General features: G+C 44.4%; 2 protein-coding genes across 5 annotated transcripts in view; one reads left to right on the top strand and one right to left on the bottom strand.

The window, feature by feature from the left end:
• MATCAP2 (microtubule associated tyrosine carboxypeptidase 2) overlaps window positions 1-6,615 on the top strand; it is a 28,755-nt gene extending 22,140 nt beyond the window's left edge. For 2 of the 4 annotated variants that reach the window (XM_027451432.3, XM_027451433.3), the window contains one exon: window positions 3,438-6,615. In XM_027451432.3, coding sequence (XP_027307233.1) covers window positions 3,438-3,599 — 162 coding nt within the window. In that variant the 3' untranslated portion in view covers window positions 3,600-6,615. Of the gene's footprint in view, window positions 1-1,809; window positions 1,984-3,437 lie in introns of all 4 variants that reach the window. The other 2 variants (XR_003495384.3, XR_003495385.3) reach the window with 2 other exon arrangements.
• A 5,926-nt stretch (window positions 6,616-12,541) lies between these two features.
• Window positions 12,542-20,068, bottom strand: part of EEPD1 (endonuclease/exonuclease/phosphatase family domain containing 1) — a 61,659-nt gene continuing 54,132 nt past the window's right edge. Inside the window, exons 4-7 of the mRNA XM_038174923.2 lie at window positions 19,616-19,750; window positions 18,287-18,419; window positions 13,252-13,446; window positions 12,542-13,042 (exon numbers count right to left, since the gene is read on the bottom strand). Of these exons, the coding sequence (XP_038030851.1) occupies window positions 12,843-13,042; window positions 13,252-13,446; window positions 18,287-18,419; window positions 19,616-19,750 (663 nt within the window). The 3' untranslated portion in view covers window positions 12,542-12,842. The remainder of the gene's footprint in view (window positions 13,043-13,251; window positions 13,447-18,286; window positions 18,420-19,615; window positions 19,751-20,068) is intronic.

Below are 20,068 nucleotides of genomic sequence, written 5' to 3' on the forward strand. Positions count from 1 at the left end.
CTTTCCTTTCCTCCTTTTATAGAGTACTACCTGACCTGCAGTACAATGGACTGCCTTGAGCAAGCAGGACAGGTACTAGATAAGGTGGTGGTCCTAGTAAGAATCTGAATTCACAGATTGATGTTAAGGCATCTTGTTCCATCACAAAGGGAAAGACAATACTGTGATTTTCATCTCAAATTCCTCTCACCATTTTTTTTGTTTGTTTGTTTGTTTGTTTTTTTTTCCAGAAATCATGGTCTGTCTTTTCCAGAATACGTTATTTCTAAATTCACAGATCATATTTTCTGTCCGTTGTCATTGCTTGTTTGTTCCCAAAATGATAAACAAAACCATACTAACAGCATAAACTTTGTCAGAGTTCCTGAACCAATTCCTTGGATTGCTATTTTTCCCCAGTCCCTAAAGCAGGGTTCATAGTCATATAAAACAGGATTCAAGTTAATATTACTCTTGCATTTAGAGCTGGTATACCAACATTTTTGCCTGCTTGGCATTCACTGGGTGATAAAGGTGCATAGCATATTATGATAGAGGCTTTTGGTCCACATTTAAGAAGCATTGCCTGTAGTGCCAGAAACATCCCTACTGGTGAACAGAACTACTTAAGTCACCGAACCAAGTTAGAAACCTCTACAAGAAATTGTGCTCTGTCAGATAAGTCTTTGCAGCTTTTTTCTCTGAAACTTCCTTTTTCCTTTAAGGCTGCTTAACTCCAAGCAGTTTCTACCTGCTAATTTGTACTGAACACATACCCTTCCTGCGCTGCTTTATCCCTTGCTCTCTTTGGAGGGACTGCAGTATTGTCAACCCACTCCAAAAATGTATCATCATTGCTCATATAATTGAAGATTCAATTGTAATCCACACAGAAGGCACCTATATTAAGGGTCTACAAGCAATTTAATTCTAGCAGTATGATGATTTACAAATGCTTGACTTTACAACCTCAAAAATCAAGGGAACTTAAAGGCTACTCTGATTGATTGCAGAAGTGTGCAGTAAAAACAAAATGGAAATGCATCCGTAAGAGCACTGCCTGCTCTCAGAATCACAGAGTGGTTGAAGTCAGCAGAGACCTCTCAAGATCATCTAGTCCAACCAGGGTCAGCTGTCTTGCAGGGCTTTGAATATCTCCATTGATGGATATTCCACAGTTTGCCTTTGTCAGTGTTTTACCACCCTCACAGTAAAAAAAAACAAACAAAAAAAAGTGTTTTGTGTTCAGATGAAATTTTGTGCCTTTTAATTTGTGCCCTCTTGCCCTGTGAGCAGTGAGCACTGCAAGAGAAGAATCTGGTTCCCTCCTTGTTCCTTCCCATCAGGTACTTATAAACATTGGTACGATGCCCCTGAGCCTTTTCTTCCCCAGGCAGAACAGTCCTCTCTCAGCCTTTCCTCCTATAGCAGATGTTCAGTTCTCTCAGTCATCTCACTCCAGTATCTCCACATACTCCAGGAAAATCAAGTTGTGTTTTCCAGGAACGTGGACATGTTACAAAGAGCCTGAGTAAGCCTGTTTTAGCCTCTTTTTTTGTTGTTGTTGTTGTGTTGTTTTTTTTTTTTTTAACCTAATACGATATTTTTAATTATATGTGGTTAGGAAGACTACCCGTTGCCACAGTAGGATGAGATTATGTTTTTAATCTCCTCAGAACGTCATTTTTTTGTGTGTTTTAGCAATTACAGCAATCCCAATCAAACCATACCTTGAATCACAGATACTTGTTTCTTGGTTGCAGCTAAAGTAGAAACCCCTAAATATAATTATGAGGTAAAAAAGGTCTTTTTTTTTTTTTTTCTTTCGAGGGAAAGAGTTGGAATTTAAAAGCTGGACAGGAGAGAAGGTTCATATTTAATCTAATTTGGTTCTGCACCTCTGAGAGGAGATGGTATGATCTTGTATGGCTCCCCTGTATCTACTTCTAAATACAGTAATCGAGGTGTAATGCCCCACCGTCTTCAAACAGCAGAATCAGTGACGTGAGTAAGCCTGGACATACGTACAGGTTCTTTTTTTTTTTTTTTTTTTTAAATCAGGATGCATCTCGTTATTGCAGCTAGAAAAGCCTATATGTCTGCTCAGAGGCAAATTCATTCTCTTTGCAGACTTTGTTCCCGTTATCACCAGTGAGACATGCACCCCACGTCTGACCGCCGCTATGGAGTGGGTTTAGCAATCTGGATTAGACTCCCCTATCCTTCCAGAGAGCTCTTCAATGTCTCTTACACACTAGTGGAAGATCTGTGCTTACTTTAACCTTTTCTGAAGAGGAACCACCACCCGCTAAGAGGGCAGGCTGTTTCCAGGGAGCCCTGACAGTGCAGTGCTCGGTTCCATAGAAAAAAACATGGGTTAAAAAGGTTCAAAGGTGCAGGCTCCACTCTCAAGCCACCTGGCACAAGCCTGCTGTGAGGAAATAGGACGTGCCAGTTAGTAACCAGGGCCAGACTTGTGTTTTTGCCAGCACATATGCTCCTGTCTGTAGGGTGCCTCAGCACATGCAGCTTGTAGACAAGCAACAACCACACGAATTTCATCACACTGGATATTTGCCCAAGGAGACTGGTTCTGTGTTTGCAGTACAGCCTGTGCAGCATTGCACAGCCAAAGCATTCGTACTTTTCTGGACTATCACGTGCAGCAGCTTGAGCTATTGTGAGCACAAAGACTTGAGGTCCTAGCTTGTAGAATCATAAGACTATGGCAAAAAATCTCAGCTTCCGTTACAGAAAACAAGTAGTAGGCCTTGTAGCAGCTGGAAAAAAAGTTTAAAACTGTCCCACCTATACCCAGAAGGCTTTGATGCCAAGAGGCAAAACTAATTTGTACCCTATTAAATGAGGAAAAAAAAATTGGGGTTGGAATGCTTAAGGTTGCCCAAGCTGTAGTTAGTTTGTTACTAGAGGTGCATTTTAATTTAGCTTTGCATAAGCACATGTGATAATGAAAACACAAATGAGAGTTCAGGTCACCTGGCACCCTGCTTTTCCCAAAGCCCAGGCCTGCCTTCTTCCTGTTCCATGCCTGTCTCCACTCCCTTTCCTGTTCCTCAGTGGCGGGCCCAGCATCTTCTCCATTCTCATATCGATCTTTCCACCTCTTTGAGAAGAGACCCCAGGACTCACATGTCCCATCTTTTCCCTCTGTATTCCTGCAGCTGTTGTAGGTCAGTCTCATTCAGGTTTCCATGCGTTTTTTCACTGATATAATCAAAAGCAGAATCAGGAAGTATGTAGGCATTTGCTAAAATCACACTTTTTTTTCACATCTTCCATTGAGGTACACATGCTTTAGGGTTGCTTTCTAAGGAACCTCACAAGCTTTTAAATCTCCCTGCTCTGAAATCTTCTCTCATCTACAAAAGGCAATTTAGAGTCACAGCAGAGAAGTAGCAGGACTACAGTGCAGAATTAACCCATGTCCTTCTTTGCAGATCTCGTATGAGGACGTGGACCGCCTGAAAGGATTGGCTGTGATTGAGAACATGAGGGTACCGCACTTTCTGCAAGATCATGCCCGGTATATGGAGCAGTTGGAAAAGATTATGGAAGTCAATGAGCTGACTGATGAGGAACTCCAGGATCTCATAAATTAACAGTATTAATCAACCATTCACTCTGTGAAACTGAGGGTGTAGAAGTGAACTTCCTAGAGTTTACAAGAATGGACTTAAAAGGGGTGGGGTGGGAGGGAAGGGTGCCTAGAATACATGGAATTCAGAAAATGTCCCTTTGTGTTCCTTTTGCATTGTGGTTTTACACTGCTGTGTTTTGTTTCGTTTTTCTTCTGTGTGTATTTTTTTTTAAGTTTGGCTTAGGAATTCCTTTGCAGTGATCTGAGCACTTATCTACTCTATTTTGTAGGCTAGTCATAGTGCTTAATGCTTTCTTTGGTAACGTACTACCTTTTCCCATCCAGGTTTAGAAGTGGAAGAAAAGGGAAAAGGGAGATTCTCCTTTTGTCTATTCATATACGCTCTGTCTTCAGTCAGCTTTCACAGCTCATGCTGATTGCACTGTTGTAGATCTTGCTACATCACTGCACAACTCTTTCCTATTTGGTCATCACTGCAACAACAGCAACAAAAAGTAAAGAAACAATCATGGTGCACAGAAGCAGGTCTTTGTGCAATAGGATGAAAGCTCTGATTAAAAGCTATAAAGGTTGGATTTTTTACTAGGAGATTTAACATTAAAAGAAAAAAGGTATCACTGCTTTGATAACAGGTAGCAAAAAGCAGCTACCTGTAAACAGGTAGCAAAGTTAGCATCTTTATCCCACCAGTTTGTTACAGTTCTGCATCTTTATTTGTACCGTACGTGTTTCAAGAAGTCGAATTCTGGAAAGGGTCATCCTGCTTTGAGGATAAGTATAGCATGGCTAGTGAGTTCAGTACGGTAGCATTTTGGGAGGAGGCTTGGGCAGAACTGGGATTTTGTGACTTTTGTTATAAATAAATTTGGGAATACAGGAACATAAGTCAGCACAGCAAGCAATACCCACTTCTGCAGGTCACTTGAGCCTAGAGAGGATCAAGTCACTGAGCAGCATCAGGCCTCCAAACTGCAGAAAGCTTGAGCTCACAGAGCTCAGTGCAGAAATGAGACATGGGGAGAAAAAAACAACTCACAAGTGCCCTGTTCCTGTGTTCCCACAGAAGCGCTACACCACTTTAAGCAAACTTACCTGTTTTAACTGCTGGTGCTACATCCAGACACGTGTACAGAGAGCACATTACTGTAAGGAATGGCTAGTCAAACGATAATCAGCTTACGTGATGTAGGAAATCTTACTACATAGACTACGTTTCCTGAATCCATAGTATTATGGCATTGTCAAGGCAAATTGAGTTTTGCACCTGGAAGTACTTTGACACAAAGGGTTTAGTTTTAGTAGGTAGTATTTTACTGGGATATATCTGAACTCTTGGGAAGCTGCTATGGTACAAGAGCCTGGGTGAGAACAGGGGGTGGACTTGATGGAGCCTCTGTTGTTTCTTCCCCTACTTCCTTGGCCCACAGGTAACAGGCCCAGCATTGGAGGAGGCAAGTAGATGGAGCCAATGTTCTCTCTATGCCACCTTGCATGGATTTGAGCCCTGGTGTCCCTCTCCTCCCCATTTATCCTTGAATGGAAAAGAAGGAATAACCCTCCCACCTTCCCCAGCCTTATTTTACACCCAGGACATTAACAGCCATGACAGCAAAATCCTGAGAACATGTTTCATGACAGGAAAATACTAAAATCCAGGAGGAAAAGTTCTCAGTTGGCTAAGGGGTCCGAAGGTTTTTGAGTAATGCCACGAAACCAACTGCCTTTTAGCTAGTATTGCAGTGTGCATGCAGCAGCTGGCTGACAGCTTCAAAAAATAAGATGCACTCAACAAGCATAAATTTACTAGATTTGGTTACTTTCAAGGCAAGGACCGAGAACTCTGCACAGCAGCCTTAATTTTGTGTTGTCGATGTTGTTCACAATCTAAGAGCCTTTCAGCCTCTGTATGCTGAAATAAAATCAATTTTTCTCCCCCTCAGACTGTCTAGTTTGGTCACTTGTAGCTTTGCCTGCAGAGCCTTGTTTTAGAACTGGACCAGGCAGACAGCCCGATGGGGGCAACTTGCAGTCCTGCACCCGTGGTATCTGGATTCAGATTTGGGCTCTTTGCTGGGAGTAGAAAGAAAGCCAGATGTGGCTGAGGTCAAGTCAAAGACCACAGTCAAAAGCCATCTTCGGAGTAAATCACACAGAGATCATTTGAGCTACAAAGATTTGGGCTCACTTTGCAGATCCAAGGGTACATAAGAGGGCCAGGCCTTTACAAAAAAGACGGTTTTGAATAGGTATTTTCTTACTATGGAGAATTTCCTTCCTCCGTTTACTTCTACACCAAGTGCTTTGTCCCTTACCCCAGTACTCGTGTGCTATGAACTATAGATATTTGCTGTCCCAGGTCCCTGGAACCAGGAGGCCATGTTGCCACCCTGCTTTGCCGCAGGATAGCATGCCCACCGCCCTTCCTCCAGCACCCTCTTCCACTGCCCTGGAGCCCTAAATGCTAGTGCAGGCCTTTCTGCTTTACTACCAAACTTGTCTCATTTTCCCCAAAGTTGTCAAACTACTTCTGTTCTCCGTTATTCTAGAAATAGATTTGCCTAGTGCAAGGTTTGTCTGGAAGTGGTCACTATAAAGATATTACTGTAGCTGTAGATGAAAAACCTGCCAGCTTCTGTTTTGTCAGATTTGTCCTTCCTCCTTTGTAAGTATTTCAAATTTTGAAGCAGAGCTTTTGTAAGTTTTCCTGAATTTCCTCCCCTCCACACTGTGAATAGCCTGGTTACTACCTTATGGTACCGAAGTTCTGTAATAAAGTTTTTGGATGGCAGTGCATGTGAGCTTGTGTCACTACCAAGTTTCGTGATGTCAGTGATGTGACTGTGCCTTTTGTAGCTGTCTGGTCCAGTTGCTTTGCTGTACGAATGTCTCACTACTTCTGTGTTGTTCCTATACAGAAACATGACCAACTTTGGGAAGGCCACCCTGCTTCACCAGACCTGTTTTCAAGGAATTTTTATACAAGTTTTACAAATAAAACTAAATGAAAGAATGACAGATTAGAGTACTGTAGCGTTAATCTCTTTGGGCAGCATCACTTTACAGCTACCTGGACATCCCAAGCTGCACATGAAGGCTTTCTGGCACAGTTTTGAGAAACATCACTTGGGGCTGGACTCTGCTGCCTGAACCCTGCTCCTGGTGGTAGCACAACAAGGGCTGGAGAGGCTAAGAGCAGACTCGATGGTGTGAGGAGCAGGGCTGGAGGTGCAGGAACAGGCCCAGGCCACACCGCTCCTTGTGTGTGGCAGGGCAGGGTGGAAAGAGGCCCTGCAGAGGGGACACGTCTCAAGTGGCTTGTGCAGTGCTGTGGGGCTTCAGAGGAGAACCAGAGCACACGTACAAGCAGCAGCCCCCTTGCACAGCTATTATAGTGGCAGAGGTCCTAGCCCAGCAGTCCCGAGTTGTGCTTGAAGGTTCTCATGGATACATTAGGCCCTACTTTTATCTCATGCCATATACCAAACGAGACAGGCCAGGCTGTCCCCTCCACCTTACTTGGTTATTTCTTCTCCATGGATTTTGTCTTGGTCTCTAGTACTTATTCTTCAGGCTGCCTTAATTTAATATCCCAGTCCTTCACCTTCCTTTTTATCTCACAAAACTGTTCACTACCACATCATCCATCCCCAAGCCTAGAAAACCAGACAAGTAGCTTCCACCCACCAGAAAAATCCATACTTGCTCTATGACTCAGCCTCTGCCGCTTCCCACCCAATATTTCCAAACAGAGGCCCCCTTTATTTTGTCTCTGGAAGCTCTGCAGCTCCCAGAAAAGCAGCTTTTCCAGGTTTTGGCAATATATCTCACCAGCCGCACAGGACCACAAGGAAAAGCACCCAGCTGTGCTTCACCTCTCCACCTGCTCGCCATCCCTCCTCCTTTCCCAGCTCCTCTCACAGCCCCACACTCCCTCACCTCCCAGCACCTTTGCTCAGACATCTCCCCACCCTTCTCCTTAGGGCCCTCTGCATTGCAGCTATGTCCTAGACATACAGTACTTCGGTGAACCTCCACCAGTTCCCTGGTCCCCATGCATTTGGGATTTCTCACACATTCCCTCCTGCCCCCAACCCTATCAGGCTTCTTCCTGAGTCCCTGACTGTCCCAGGGGAAGTCCCTTTGAGGAAACCAGTAACAAGCTGGGGAAACATCCTGCTCAGAAGCTGTTCATTCGGAGTTATTCATTATTTAGGAAAATGAGTAACATTCCTACAGTGAAAAGAATCAGGTTAAAGTTCCCACAGACCAGATGCCCAAGAAGTGCTCAAGCAGTAAGACAAAAGGGATGCAGAATAACTATCCCGCTGCATAGCAGCACCTGTTGTCTGCCAGTGTGCAAGATGATGGAGGTCCGGAGCTGTGATCTGGAGAAGGAAAAATTTCCTTGAAGGCCACTGCCTAAAAACTGGTGGGAACTTGCTCTGAGAGCTGGTGCACATTGTGTTATCTCCTCACACAAAGTTTGTGCAACACTGCAGTTCTGGTCTGTGCACATTCCACCCTATTTTCCTATTAAACAAGGCCTGTGCTTTCACACAGCTGATAAGGAGACACCCTGGGATACCCCTCAGACTGGGAACATCTCAGCATGCGGGGTTACGAGATGGCCAGAAGGACAGGCCAAAGAACGACCCAGCAACTTATTTCCTAAAAGTACCTTTAACCCGTGAGCACTCTGGAGTAAATCCTTTTAGTTACTCTGATGTCACATGGAAGCTATTTTGCTTCCAGATAGGAAGGTAAAAAAGACTTAAAGCTTAAAACCCTAAAAAAACAAACAAACCTCATCTTATAACCAGGCAAATCCACTTGAATGTGCACGTCTTTATATTACATACTACCCTACAATGTGTGGCCTTCCACGAGAGGCACCTAATCATGGGGTTGAGCCTCCTGACACCACCCGCAACCAAAGCGGGAATTGGCAGCAGCCAACACCTTGCAGGGAGCTACGGGAGGTCTGTAACAACAGCTCGTGAGGTTAAGCCTGCCGTTCCCCGACACAACACAGATTGTCACTAACTGCAAATTTATAAGCTGTTAAGACTTACTGCCTCTTAAAGCATCCTTAAGAGGAAGGGGAACGATGACCCAAGAACATGCGAATGAGCCCTGACTTCTCCAGTTTCCTCACTTCCAAACTGTATCAGTACCAAGAGGTAGAGCAAGAAGTTTTAGCTGCATAGAAACTCTATATAAAAGTATGAAAGCTCAGAAGGCCAAGAGCCTGCGTGGCTGGTGGCTGAACCATTTTCTGTCCTTTAAAGGATGCTGATCACTAATTTCTGCGAGGGCTTAGCGCCAAGACCCACGCTGTTAACCTTGTTTGATCAAGCTCACACCTTTGCTGAACCTGGATATATTCAGCCCACTGCTGTCACCACCAGGCTCTTGGAAATTCATTTCCAGGACAGTTATTTGTGTTTGCTCCTTAGAGCTCCCCAAAACATCCCTCATGTATCACAACTCCTTTTTCCAAAAATTTACATCCCTGTTTAGTTTAACACTGCAAAGCCGTAAGACCAAACTAACACTTGCTGAATAAATATGCTTAATTGTGTAATCCCACAGAACAAGGCAGAGGCTTTGCCCTGAAGTAATCAGGTCAGAGCAAACAAGAAAGGAAAATAATTGGCTGTGAGTATTTTAGAAGCCAGGGAAAATCTGGAGCTGGCACATGGTCAGGAGAAGAGAGGAGCTGTAAGAAGCAGCCAAATTTCACCTCCAGCAGGCAGGGAAGGGCTCCAACACCCTTCATCATGCACAAGTGAGCTGACTTGCCTTGCAGAAGTGACTATGCTTCAGAAAAATAAAGCTGTACCTAAACAGTCTATAGACACGTGATTCAACCTCGAACATAACCCCAGGGAGAGGAGCTCAAAGCACGTAGGTGCAGATTGTGTTTTAGGCCATGGCTACAACAGGTCTTTTGCAAGTCTCCCTGTTTCTCTTTGCACCATCTCCCTTGTTGCTGCTTCCCTCAGCACTGCAAGGGGAATAAAGCCACAGAGATCTGGGCTAGCATTGCCTCTGCTATTAAGAATGTTAACATAAAATTGCTACTCAAGATTGCCTCCAGAGTCACAGTTGCCGGTAGAAGCAGGAGGACACCAGCCACCGCTTCAGTTTTTGAGCCGCCACAATACAACAAATGCTTTTGGGGACCTCCAAAACCCAAGAGGGAAAGAGTCTCACAATAACCTTACCATCCTGCAAGAAGATTGGAGACAAAAAGCAAAGCAAGCTCTTTTTTTTTTAAAAAAAAAAAAAAAAGTAACAAAAAAAGTGAAGATATGAAAACAGTCAGGCAGTGCTGCTCCCCACCATGAACTAACCAGGTGCATACCTCGCAGTGACCCTCCACATGAGGGAGGGCTCCACCAGCAGGTACCAGACTCCCCTGTCCTCCTCCCCATGCTCTGTAGGATCCATCTTGCTCTTCCTTCACACCTGCAGCAGATTAAAGGGGATCCGGGCCTTTCAAGTTTTATTTCCATAGCTGTGAAGCCATAGCAGCCTTCCAGTGTGGTAATATCCAGAAAGCACGAGGGTCTCACAGGTAGCAACAAACACAGGATGAAATTTTCCTCAAGCCAAATTATACCCAGGTGGGTGCAGAGGTCACCTGTGCTCCCAGCGGGCAGCAGACATTACCCACCTACCACAGCCCACAGATAACAGCTTCAAGATGCGCGAGAGGGAGCACATTCTCGGGGATCTCAGGGATTTTACTGCCACACACCTCCTGTGGTGTTCATTTGACCATGGGACTATGGTAACTCCATTGCACCCTAACCTATACTTTGCAGTGTTCCAGGAGAGCTACTTGGATCAAAGTAAGGGGAAACAGCAAAATTACGTCTACTGGAAGAGGACAAAGCAGTAGCAAGAAGCTAGAACCAAAGCTGGAACCCAGCTCTCTCGCTACCTTTTTTAATGATTTGGGACAAATGCTTGCATCTCCCATTTTCAACAGGGAGTGCTGAGAAAGTGAAGGTACATTTTTTCTGATGCTCTGAAATCTTAGTCATCCACTGAATCACTTGAAATGTCAATGAAACCTCCCTCTACTGTGGTGTGAGCATGTGCACAGTGCCTTAAGAACAAGGATGTGTTTGTGGAAACATGAACTACAATTTCACCTTCTGCACAATGTGCAATTGCGCACTGGCAGGCGGTCAGGAGGCAGACAATATGCCTCTTTCCTAACAGCACATTTATTGCTTTGCCTGAAACCTAATGGTAGCAGATTGCTACAGGACCCCAAGCCACCGTTTCCTGCAGTAACCTGTTTGCCGTTCAGAGCCAATTTACCCGAGCTGGCTTCTCTGATCTGTTCGATTATCTTCTCTCTAACCTTAAACAATCCAGCAGGATTTTTGCTGTGATGTGAGGCTGAGACGAGAGAGAAAAAAAATGTCTCTTCCCCAAGCAAACTCAGAAGAATCCAGCTGCCAGCTGGATCTGTGGCAAAGAGCTTCCTTCTCCTTGCCTGTACTCAAATGAGGTTCTCGCAGCATGCAGGGCTATTAGCCCATAGTTAAAACCAATTGCAGAGCAGAGTCGTACCTAGGCTATCCCACCCTGCTTCAGTTTTAGTTTGGCATATACAGTAAGAAACACCATCTGAAATATTCAGCCACATGTGTTTGCATGTGAGTTGTTGCTGCCTGAAATTAGACGGTCTTTCGGAAAGTTAAACTCACAAAGATGCTATGAGAATATTACATTGTTTTGCTGTAACACCCTCAGTTATAGCATCTCCTTGGTTTGGCACTGCTGTCAGGAGTATTTTTCCCTTTATAGCACAGTAAGTCATGTCAGAGAGCTTTTCTTTTCACTCAGCATTAAAATATGCTGCGTGGTCAAACCGGACTCTGGAGCAGAACGCGCTGGGTTAGCGGGCAGCTCTGTGCCTTTCACACGCAATGTATTGCTTTTGTAGGTGCTGAATTGCTTTTTCCAGTCCTTATAAGTTTCTCCCCTCTAGGTCACTTTCTATTAATTGCTACTTCACGAGTTTTTTGTACTTGGTTAATTCGATGCTCCTTCCCAGGCACTACATGGCAGCTTGTTGACCAAAGTCCTCCTCCCTGCTCAGGACATGCACAGAAACAAAACTGCATAGGAGAACCCCACGTTGGAAGCAGACATCATCCCTGCTCTACGTATGATGATCATATGCCATATTCAGACTCCTTTTAATGGTGCCTGAAACAGGCTTATGAGCTTAGGAGAGGGATGCAGAACTGCCTGTTCTTCCAGAAGCAGAAATTGAAAACAAGGCTCCCAGCAGAACTGATGGGCAGAGGTGGGTGCAGCACACCTACCTCTTTGATCCTCCCTCCTTGCTCTAGAAGCTTGCTTTGATTGCTATGCCAGTGGCCAGAGGACCAGGGCTGTTCCTGTGAGATCCCCAACAGGAACCAAAGCAAAGGGCACTGCCTTGAGTGCTGACAGGTAGAGAAGTGAACCAGGTCCTACAAAGGGATGAGTCAGTGCTTTACCAGCTCCTGACAGCTAACATGCAGGAAAAAATATCACTGAATGCTGAACATTAAACTAAAAGCCAAAGCTGAGCTCTGTGAAGCCCTTCTAGGACAAAATGCACCCTGCTCAGAAGCAGGGAGAGGAAGGGAAGGATGAGAGGTGTCCACGCCCGCACTGGGCTTAGGAGGAATGGCGCTTCTCTGGGCATGAGGGACTACTCAGGTCCTTCTGCTCATGTAGGGACCTGGCCCCCTTCCCTTCAGCAGTTTTTGCAAGTGCTGAGCTGCACTTAGGAATTGCCAAGAATTTAGTGTCTTTCTTTTTGTGGCCTCTGCTACTCCCCTCAATTTACAAGGCAGCAAAGAAAAGTAACCATCACACACACCATGGCAGCAAAGCCCTGTTTCACTGCAGTTTAGCAAAGATCCCATACAGTATTAAAAGTACACTTTATTTTCTGTACAGTTCTCATCCAGATCTCCAGGCAATGTCCATTGTGTGCCCATAAAAAGTTACAGATTGCTCTACTGCCATGAGACAGTAACTGTCCCAAAAACTGTCCGTGAGGGACAGAGAGCAACAGCCATCAAAGTCAAGTGCTGATGTTTTCTTGACGCGGGGAGGATGATGGGAAGGAGGGAGAGGGGGAGGCAGCTCTGCTCTGCAGCTAAGTCTCAAGCAAACAGAGATACGGACTGCTCCTCGGGGACCAGGAGACACCCCCTGGTTCATATCATCGTTCGTGCTTAGTGTTCAAGTCGTTGCGCTCAAGAGTCACCCCATTTCCATTCCGTGTCACCTCCTTCCTGTTCCAGTCCTTTTCCATGTAAAATTCAGCTAACACAGGGCAGTGGTCCGAAGCCACCCCGCCCCAGGACCAGTTATCAGGGATCCATGGGTTTGTGAGACCTTCCCGCACAACAGCCCAGTGGCCTGCATGAAAAAGAATTGCAGAGAAACAAGATTAATGTGGAAGGGATGCCTGGATTTAAGCATTTCCACAAGCTTGCAAAAGAACTATTCAGCATGCCCAGTAATTGAAGGCAGCCTCACCAGCAGCCGTAGGAAGTCACTACAGCCCCCACATTCGCCACGCACCGCTAACCACACACAGGTTTATGACACCTAAGCAGAAACTCTACCTGTGAAAACCTTTTTCAAGCTGCGGCTGATCCAGATATTGTCCAGTGACTTGGATCCTTGGGGGTTCTTTGTGCTGATATTGGTGAAGGTACCTGAAGGGACCAAGTGATGGAACTTCTCTTTCCTCAGTATGTCATGGTCACTGCTGTCGGGAGCCTGGTTAAAATCTCCCAGGATGATCACGTCTTTTTCTCCTGGAAAACAAGAAAAATGGAAAGAAAAAAATAAATGTAAGGAAGTACTGGATATCCGCTCCCTAAATTCAAGAAGGGGAGATAACAGAAGGAAGAAATATACAAATACTTTGTAGCAAAGCTGACTTTACTCTGAACTATTGAAAGCAATGCTGCTTAAAGCCTTTTTCACTGGGTGTTTACTCATGGCCCTTCTGTTCAGGACAATAAAAAACATCCAGTACATGTTTCTTGTTTGGTTCTAAATATCTTGATTACACTGGCATCCTGTGCTTGCTGCTCACAGACAGTGACAAATCCGAAGACTAGCATTTCTGGTCTTAGAGGCTTTTATAAATCTGTGACTTTGTAAGCTTCTTTTTTAATTCTTCTGCAAGATATACATATTGGCTCCAACCTGCCCTGACATTTTCTTTTTATAGCTTTCCTGTAAGAGTCAAGGATATTTTTGTGATAATTCCTGGAAGACACAGGCTTTTGGTAGTATATATCAGAACCCTGAAAGTGCAGTGCTCATTCTAAGCCTGTGCAATGAAGAAATCTCAAAGAAGAAACCTGAGTAGCAGCCTGCAGTCCTGATAGCAGGAGGTTATTAGTTCGCAAACCCCACAGACACTTACTGGCTATAGAAGCTTTCATTCTCCCAGATGGCTGAAGAGATACTATTTAACTTGCGATGTCTTCGAATTTGGCTAGGGCTGAATTTCCAAAGAAACCATGGAAATTACTTGAAATGCTCATCCAAAAATCCCATCTTTCCGTGGAAATATGATTACCTCACTTATATTTTATTTCCAATCCTAACTGAATGAGAAAGGAAACACTGGACCTTAATTTTATACCCACAGCATGTGCTCTTCAGAGCTCCACTGCTGTAGACAGAGATATCCCAGCTGTGCACCAGGTAAGAGGAGAATGGACATGCTCCGGTGCCCATCTCAACCCCCTGCCAGAAAGGTGTGATGAGCTCCAGGACTGTGATAGCTGAGCAAAGACACTGCTGCAATGCAGAGCTTGGTACTGGGGAAGGAGGAAGCTGCAACAGGGATGCACAAATATCCCAAAAATTATAACAGAGCTGACTTCAGAGAAGAAAACAATTCTATTCTGTAAGCCCCTTTGCTTTCTGGGGTTGAAGTGTGGAGGCAGAGGGGTGGACCAAGTGATTGCTCTACCATATGCAGCTCTTATGGATAAAGCTATTTGTTGGCTGCTGTTGCTGTAGAAGTAGCTAGCCAGGAGAGGGAGCAGAAGTTAAACAACAAAATCTATTGCACTGCTCTGCTTGCAGTGCTTCAAAAAGGGATTGGGAGAGGGCAGGAGTGCAGAGAGATTGATAGCTTATGACTTAAAACAAACAAACAAACAAAAAAACAACTTTAAAACATGATGCTTGCTAGGATGCAGAGGGGTGATGAAAAAATAATGAAACTACTTGTGTTTCTTCTGCCCTTTGCAAGTCAAAAACCATACTTCACATGACATGATATTTAAATATTATTCTGCAAAGTGTTAGTGGTAGTGACTTACCTACCTCTAGAAGAAATAAAAAACAAACCCAAACCCAAGTTATTTTAAGCTCCATCAAAACCCAAATGAAAATCAGTGCTTGTCTAATGGGGAAGGACCAAATCCCCTGGAGGGAACTGTTTTTCTCGCATGACCTGAATAAAGTGCTTGAATGGTGCCTCCAAAATGTCACCTTCCACCTTTACAGCTCACATCTTGGCCAGATGGGCTTCCATTCCTGCACAATGCTGAGCAGCAAGCTTGCTGAGAGCTGGCAGTTTTGCATGCATCTCACTGCAAAAAACCCAAGATCTCTCACTTGCCAGGACGTGGAGGATGAACCTGATGACATTACACCTGGGTGCCATGAGGCTGCAAGGAAATCGCATCACAGGGCAGCCGTAACTGGGTGCTCAGAGGTGACCATGCTGCTGCAGTCCTTCCGGACTAATGCTTGCTTAATGGCCAAGGCAGCAGTTGGCTTCTGCCATGCTCTTAGCCTAGTGATACGAAGCAGTAAGGCCACTACAGAAAGCTCCAGGGCATACCCTTAATGCAGATTACAAATGGCAGGCAAGCAGGAATCCTAGCAACAGCACCTCGATCCTGCACTTAATATATTTCTTTTAGCCAATTCCAGCCTTACGTGAAAAATATATTAAAAAAATCATAATCAGAAGTGGAAATTCTAACTGACTGTTCAGTTCTCAACAATTTAAAAATAGCAGAGGATAAAACAATCAACACGTAGACATGTTTGTGGAAGCAGGTACAAAGTCGGTCTGGAGTATGCACAGGAAATGAGTCACTGTATTCTTTGCTGTTTTAAACTTTCTCATGCAGAACAGCTAAGCATAAAATCCTAATGCAACATAAAGCAGACAGAGATGGAATAGATGGGGTGCAGCAACCATTCAAGAAGCCAAAACCCAGTTTGCCAGCATATCACCGAGGCAAAGGGTTACTTCTGGTCCCCTCTGCCAGAAGCTTCTTGGGTTCCACCTTGCTGCAAATCCCTGGGAGAAAGGCTGTGCAGCCCACCTGCGCTGAGCAGAAGAGGCAGATGAGAGCATCAATGGTCTAGATAACCGCCAGCTGCACTTCCCCTCATCCTGGCTCACTAATTCTGCCAGCTCCTGTGACAGCAATACCACGAGCAGCAGCCTTGTGGTTTCAGTCTGATCTGCCTCCTGTTGCCCCCAATGGACACCAAACAGCCAGAGCAAAGGAAACAAATCTGTCTGGGTTCTCCTGGGTGTGCCCCAGAAAAGAAAAGCCCTGCCTTAACTCTGGTCCCCTCTGTGGAGCGACTGAGCACTGCTGCTAGGGCACCAGCCTGCACATCAGCTGCGTGCTGATGCAAGCAGCTGAGGGACTGGACTTCCAGTGCACAGAGACAAAGGCAACCACCTGCGGAAAGTCTGCAATGTTGAATTCTGCTGTTCTGCAGGGACTGTGAAAGCCTCCTTGGTTTCACAGCAGTCCAAAGAGACCCCTGTAGGACACTCTCTCCTGACTTCCCCATGCCCTGAATCAGTCCCCTAATGAACCAGACTCTTAAACCCCTAAATTCCTCCTGAAGAGAGTGAAAACCAGATCATGAGAAGGATGTGACATCACATCAGCTGGTAAGATGCTGCCTCTCAAAGGTCTTCTAAGCCTGATGCATGGGTAGTCTGTGCAATATGGACAAGCCAGATGGGAGAAAATGACTAAGCCAACTCCCTGATCCCTGGGTCCAGCACATCCAGGATGGCATCTTTGTGGCCATGTGGCCACAGCAAAGACTTGAGTCCCTCTGGTGCTGCTGAAGGGAAAGAGAAGGAGGGAAAAGAGATGCCAGATCCACTTGTCTGATGGAAGAAATATGGGGACACCACTGCTCTGGGGAATGGAGACATTACACGAGACTGTGCGTAATAACTACCTTCCCTTGGATGCTCACATGTCCCTTTGTAAGAATGAAAGACAGCAAATAAGGTGCCTGTTTGCAAAATGGGAACAGAAACTCACACTTAAAGGAGTATCCACAGGAAAATCAGTCTTAATTAACCATATTTTATGGATTGCTTTGGAGAAAAAATGAAGGACGGCGGTAATTTTAAGCACGACATTTATTTTGGTAGGGTAATTCAGTACTGAAAATAACGTGTGAAAAACCATTTGTTTATGAAAGAAGACCTGCACACCACAAGTTTGGAGGAATTTGAAGCTCTGTGACAGATCAAGTCAAGAACAAATACGCTCCAGTAACATGCCCACCATATGAAAATAAAAGCACAAACTAAAAAGAAACCCTAATGTCAACAGTCTAAATTTAGATGCAGCGGAAATGCAACTCTGTTGACTTTGGAAGCGCTACACATTTATCTGTGTCCCGATTTGGCCTTCTGGGATTAAACAAATGATCCTTTTGTTTGCCTTCATCCTTTTCATTTTCAAGGTATGTGGATAAATACTTAAATTCATAACACTTAAAAATAGCTCTGACTGGACTCTTGCAGCTTAAAAGGAAAAACAGTGAAACATATAAAAAACTGCAAATACATCTTGCATTAGGATTTTAATGCTTCCAAGTGACCAACCTTGCAAAACTGTGCAAAGTAGAAAATGTATCTAACCTTTTAACCCTTTTGTGTCCTTGTTAAGCAGTAAGCAAAGGGCTAGATTTTTCAATTCCTATGAAAAGATCACCAATATAAACACCACTTATTATCTGAAACCTGCTGTTCTGCTCTACAGGAAACAGTTTAATCTGCAAGCCTCAGAATAAGAATCAATTCTCAGAAATGTGGCAAAGAATTTCAGCTGTCCATTAAATTGCTCAGGTTGAGATCTAAATTCTGGTATCCCTCATCTTGGTGTAAAACCAGAGCAACTTATCTGCAAACAACAAAATTATTCTGCATATTACACCCATGTACGAAAGCTAGTTTCTGGTCTCTTTTCTCATTAGTGGGCATCTTCTGACTTGCATTGAGTTTTCCAAAATAAGCCAGATGTCTTTTTTTTTTCTTTTTTTTTTCTTTGGCTGAACTTGCTCTAACACTACCATAAAATCACAAGGAGTTTCACTTGAAAAGTGGAGTCAAAGCCAGTAGGGAACCCTGTGCTATTTGCATTAATTATAATAGATTAAAAGGTAATGAGCAGATTAAAAACAGATTTGCCACACTGTGAAGCATTCAAATAAAGGTAAAGACAATCTAAAGCTGATGAGGATATTTTTGAAAACTGCACTGAGACAGTTACATATATATATATAAATTCCTCTTGATTAGGCACGATGACCAGCGTGTGTGTGCTAACTGGAAGGAAGACAACACTGTACCTTTCAGAGTCTCCTGCAAAGTCTGTGCAAAGGTTGCTAGTTTGTGGCTGTCATGGTTCTTCCCTGTGTTCTCCCCTGCTGTGGATGCCAAGGCCAGGTGAAGGTTAACCAGTGTCAGATCATTCATCCCAAACTGCGGGAGCAAGGAGGGAAATCAATACAGGGCAAGAAAGGTCACCAAGCAATTCACCTATTCCACATACTTCCAGCACTAAATCCTGGTGACTAGGACCCACTTCGCTCCACATACAGTGTATTTTGTTTTGTCTTGGTGTTTTGGGAAGACAGGGAACACATTTTGCACCTCTTCTTGCAACAGCCTAATACCCTTACAGTTCTGGGGAAACTGATTTTCATAAGCACACAGCTTCTTTCCACAGCAGTTGCAGTGAGAATCTGACTGCAAAACCACTAATAAGCTACAAATAATGTTGTCATTGTTACATGGACTAATTACTACTCTCCTACGATTGGCCTTGGCCTGTCACAGAGATCAGCCATGAAATGTAATGCACCTTGAAATGGGCGGTTGGCTCCCTGCAATCTTCTTACTTTCTGGGACTCACTTCATTGCATGGCACAAGTAATACTTACTCCTAATTTAACTTGTCTATATTTATTAGAAACTTCTCTGAAAGCATTACCAGAGATGTCAAATTCACCAAACTGGAACTCTCCACCACAGCCTGTATGGAGAAAGGGGTTGTACATTCACTCAAGCATATGCAGAACAGCTTGGAAAGAGTCAGTTTCCAAAATGCTTTCTTGTACATGGGTGCAGCCTAGTGAAGAAGCCTTAAAATGGAAACTCTACGCTATGTCAGTGATGTAAGAGATCAGCCCCGAGCCTCTCAGGAGCACAAAACCTTCTGTAAACATCCATTCTGCCTACACTCACCCCATCTCCACCCCTGATATATGGCACTGACCAGAACCACGGAGCTGTGATTGCCTGCTGCTGGATACTCACTCACCTCTCCAAAAGCCAGGGAAGGTGACAGGTGACTGCTGTCACTCTATCAGACTGCAGACACTACTGAAGATCCACCCCCCACACACACATACCTAAATGCTCCCTTGCAGCATGGCTCTCTCCCACAGTAGCAGGGGGAAGGAATGATCCTGGTGATCCACCTTACCTATCAAGGCCCACTAAGCACTTTATTTTAATCAAGCCATGACAGAGTGTTGATCTGATGAAATGGATTAGTCTTGTGCAAGTTTTTATCTATTAGTAGACTGTGCCTCTTTCCAACTTCTTGTCCTTTTTTTTTTTTTTTTTAAATAAAAGCTCATCTCTGCAAGGGTCTGTTGGCACAAATGAGTTACCTTGAAACGTGCAAGATACGGGTGAGGATACAAATGCTTCCCATTGCCATTAGTCTGTACATTCTCCTGAGAAGAGGCATCTTTCAGCTCAATGCCAGCTGTCGTATCCCAGAGGAACCCAGAGTATTCAACTCCCTGCAATTAAAACAAGAGAACAGGAAAAAAAAAAAAAAAGATGGTAAAAACAAAATGTTCTGCCCAAATGCAGTCTCCTAGATGAAACTTTCACCCAAATGTCTCAGTACTTCAGTGTCACTGTTGGTACTGGAGTGGTGTACATCACTCCCAAAATACGCAGAGGTGGGAAAAAGTTTCTATCCTGGCCTGGCACCTGCTGAGGGTAGGAAGTCTACCTTGCTGTGCACAGGTGTAAGGGAGAAACAGCACCCTAGATTACCCGTAGGAGATAACAAGAACTGGCGGAAAAGCTCCTGTGTTTTGCCCTGGCCAAAA

This window comes from Anas platyrhynchos, chromosome 2 (assembly GCF_047663525.1).
Source record: "Anas platyrhynchos isolate ZD024472 breed Pekin duck chromosome 2, IASCAAS_PekinDuck_T2T, whole genome shotgun sequence".
In the NCBI taxonomy this organism is placed as follows: domain Eukaryota; kingdom Metazoa; phylum Chordata; class Aves; order Anseriformes; family Anatidae; genus Anas; species Anas platyrhynchos.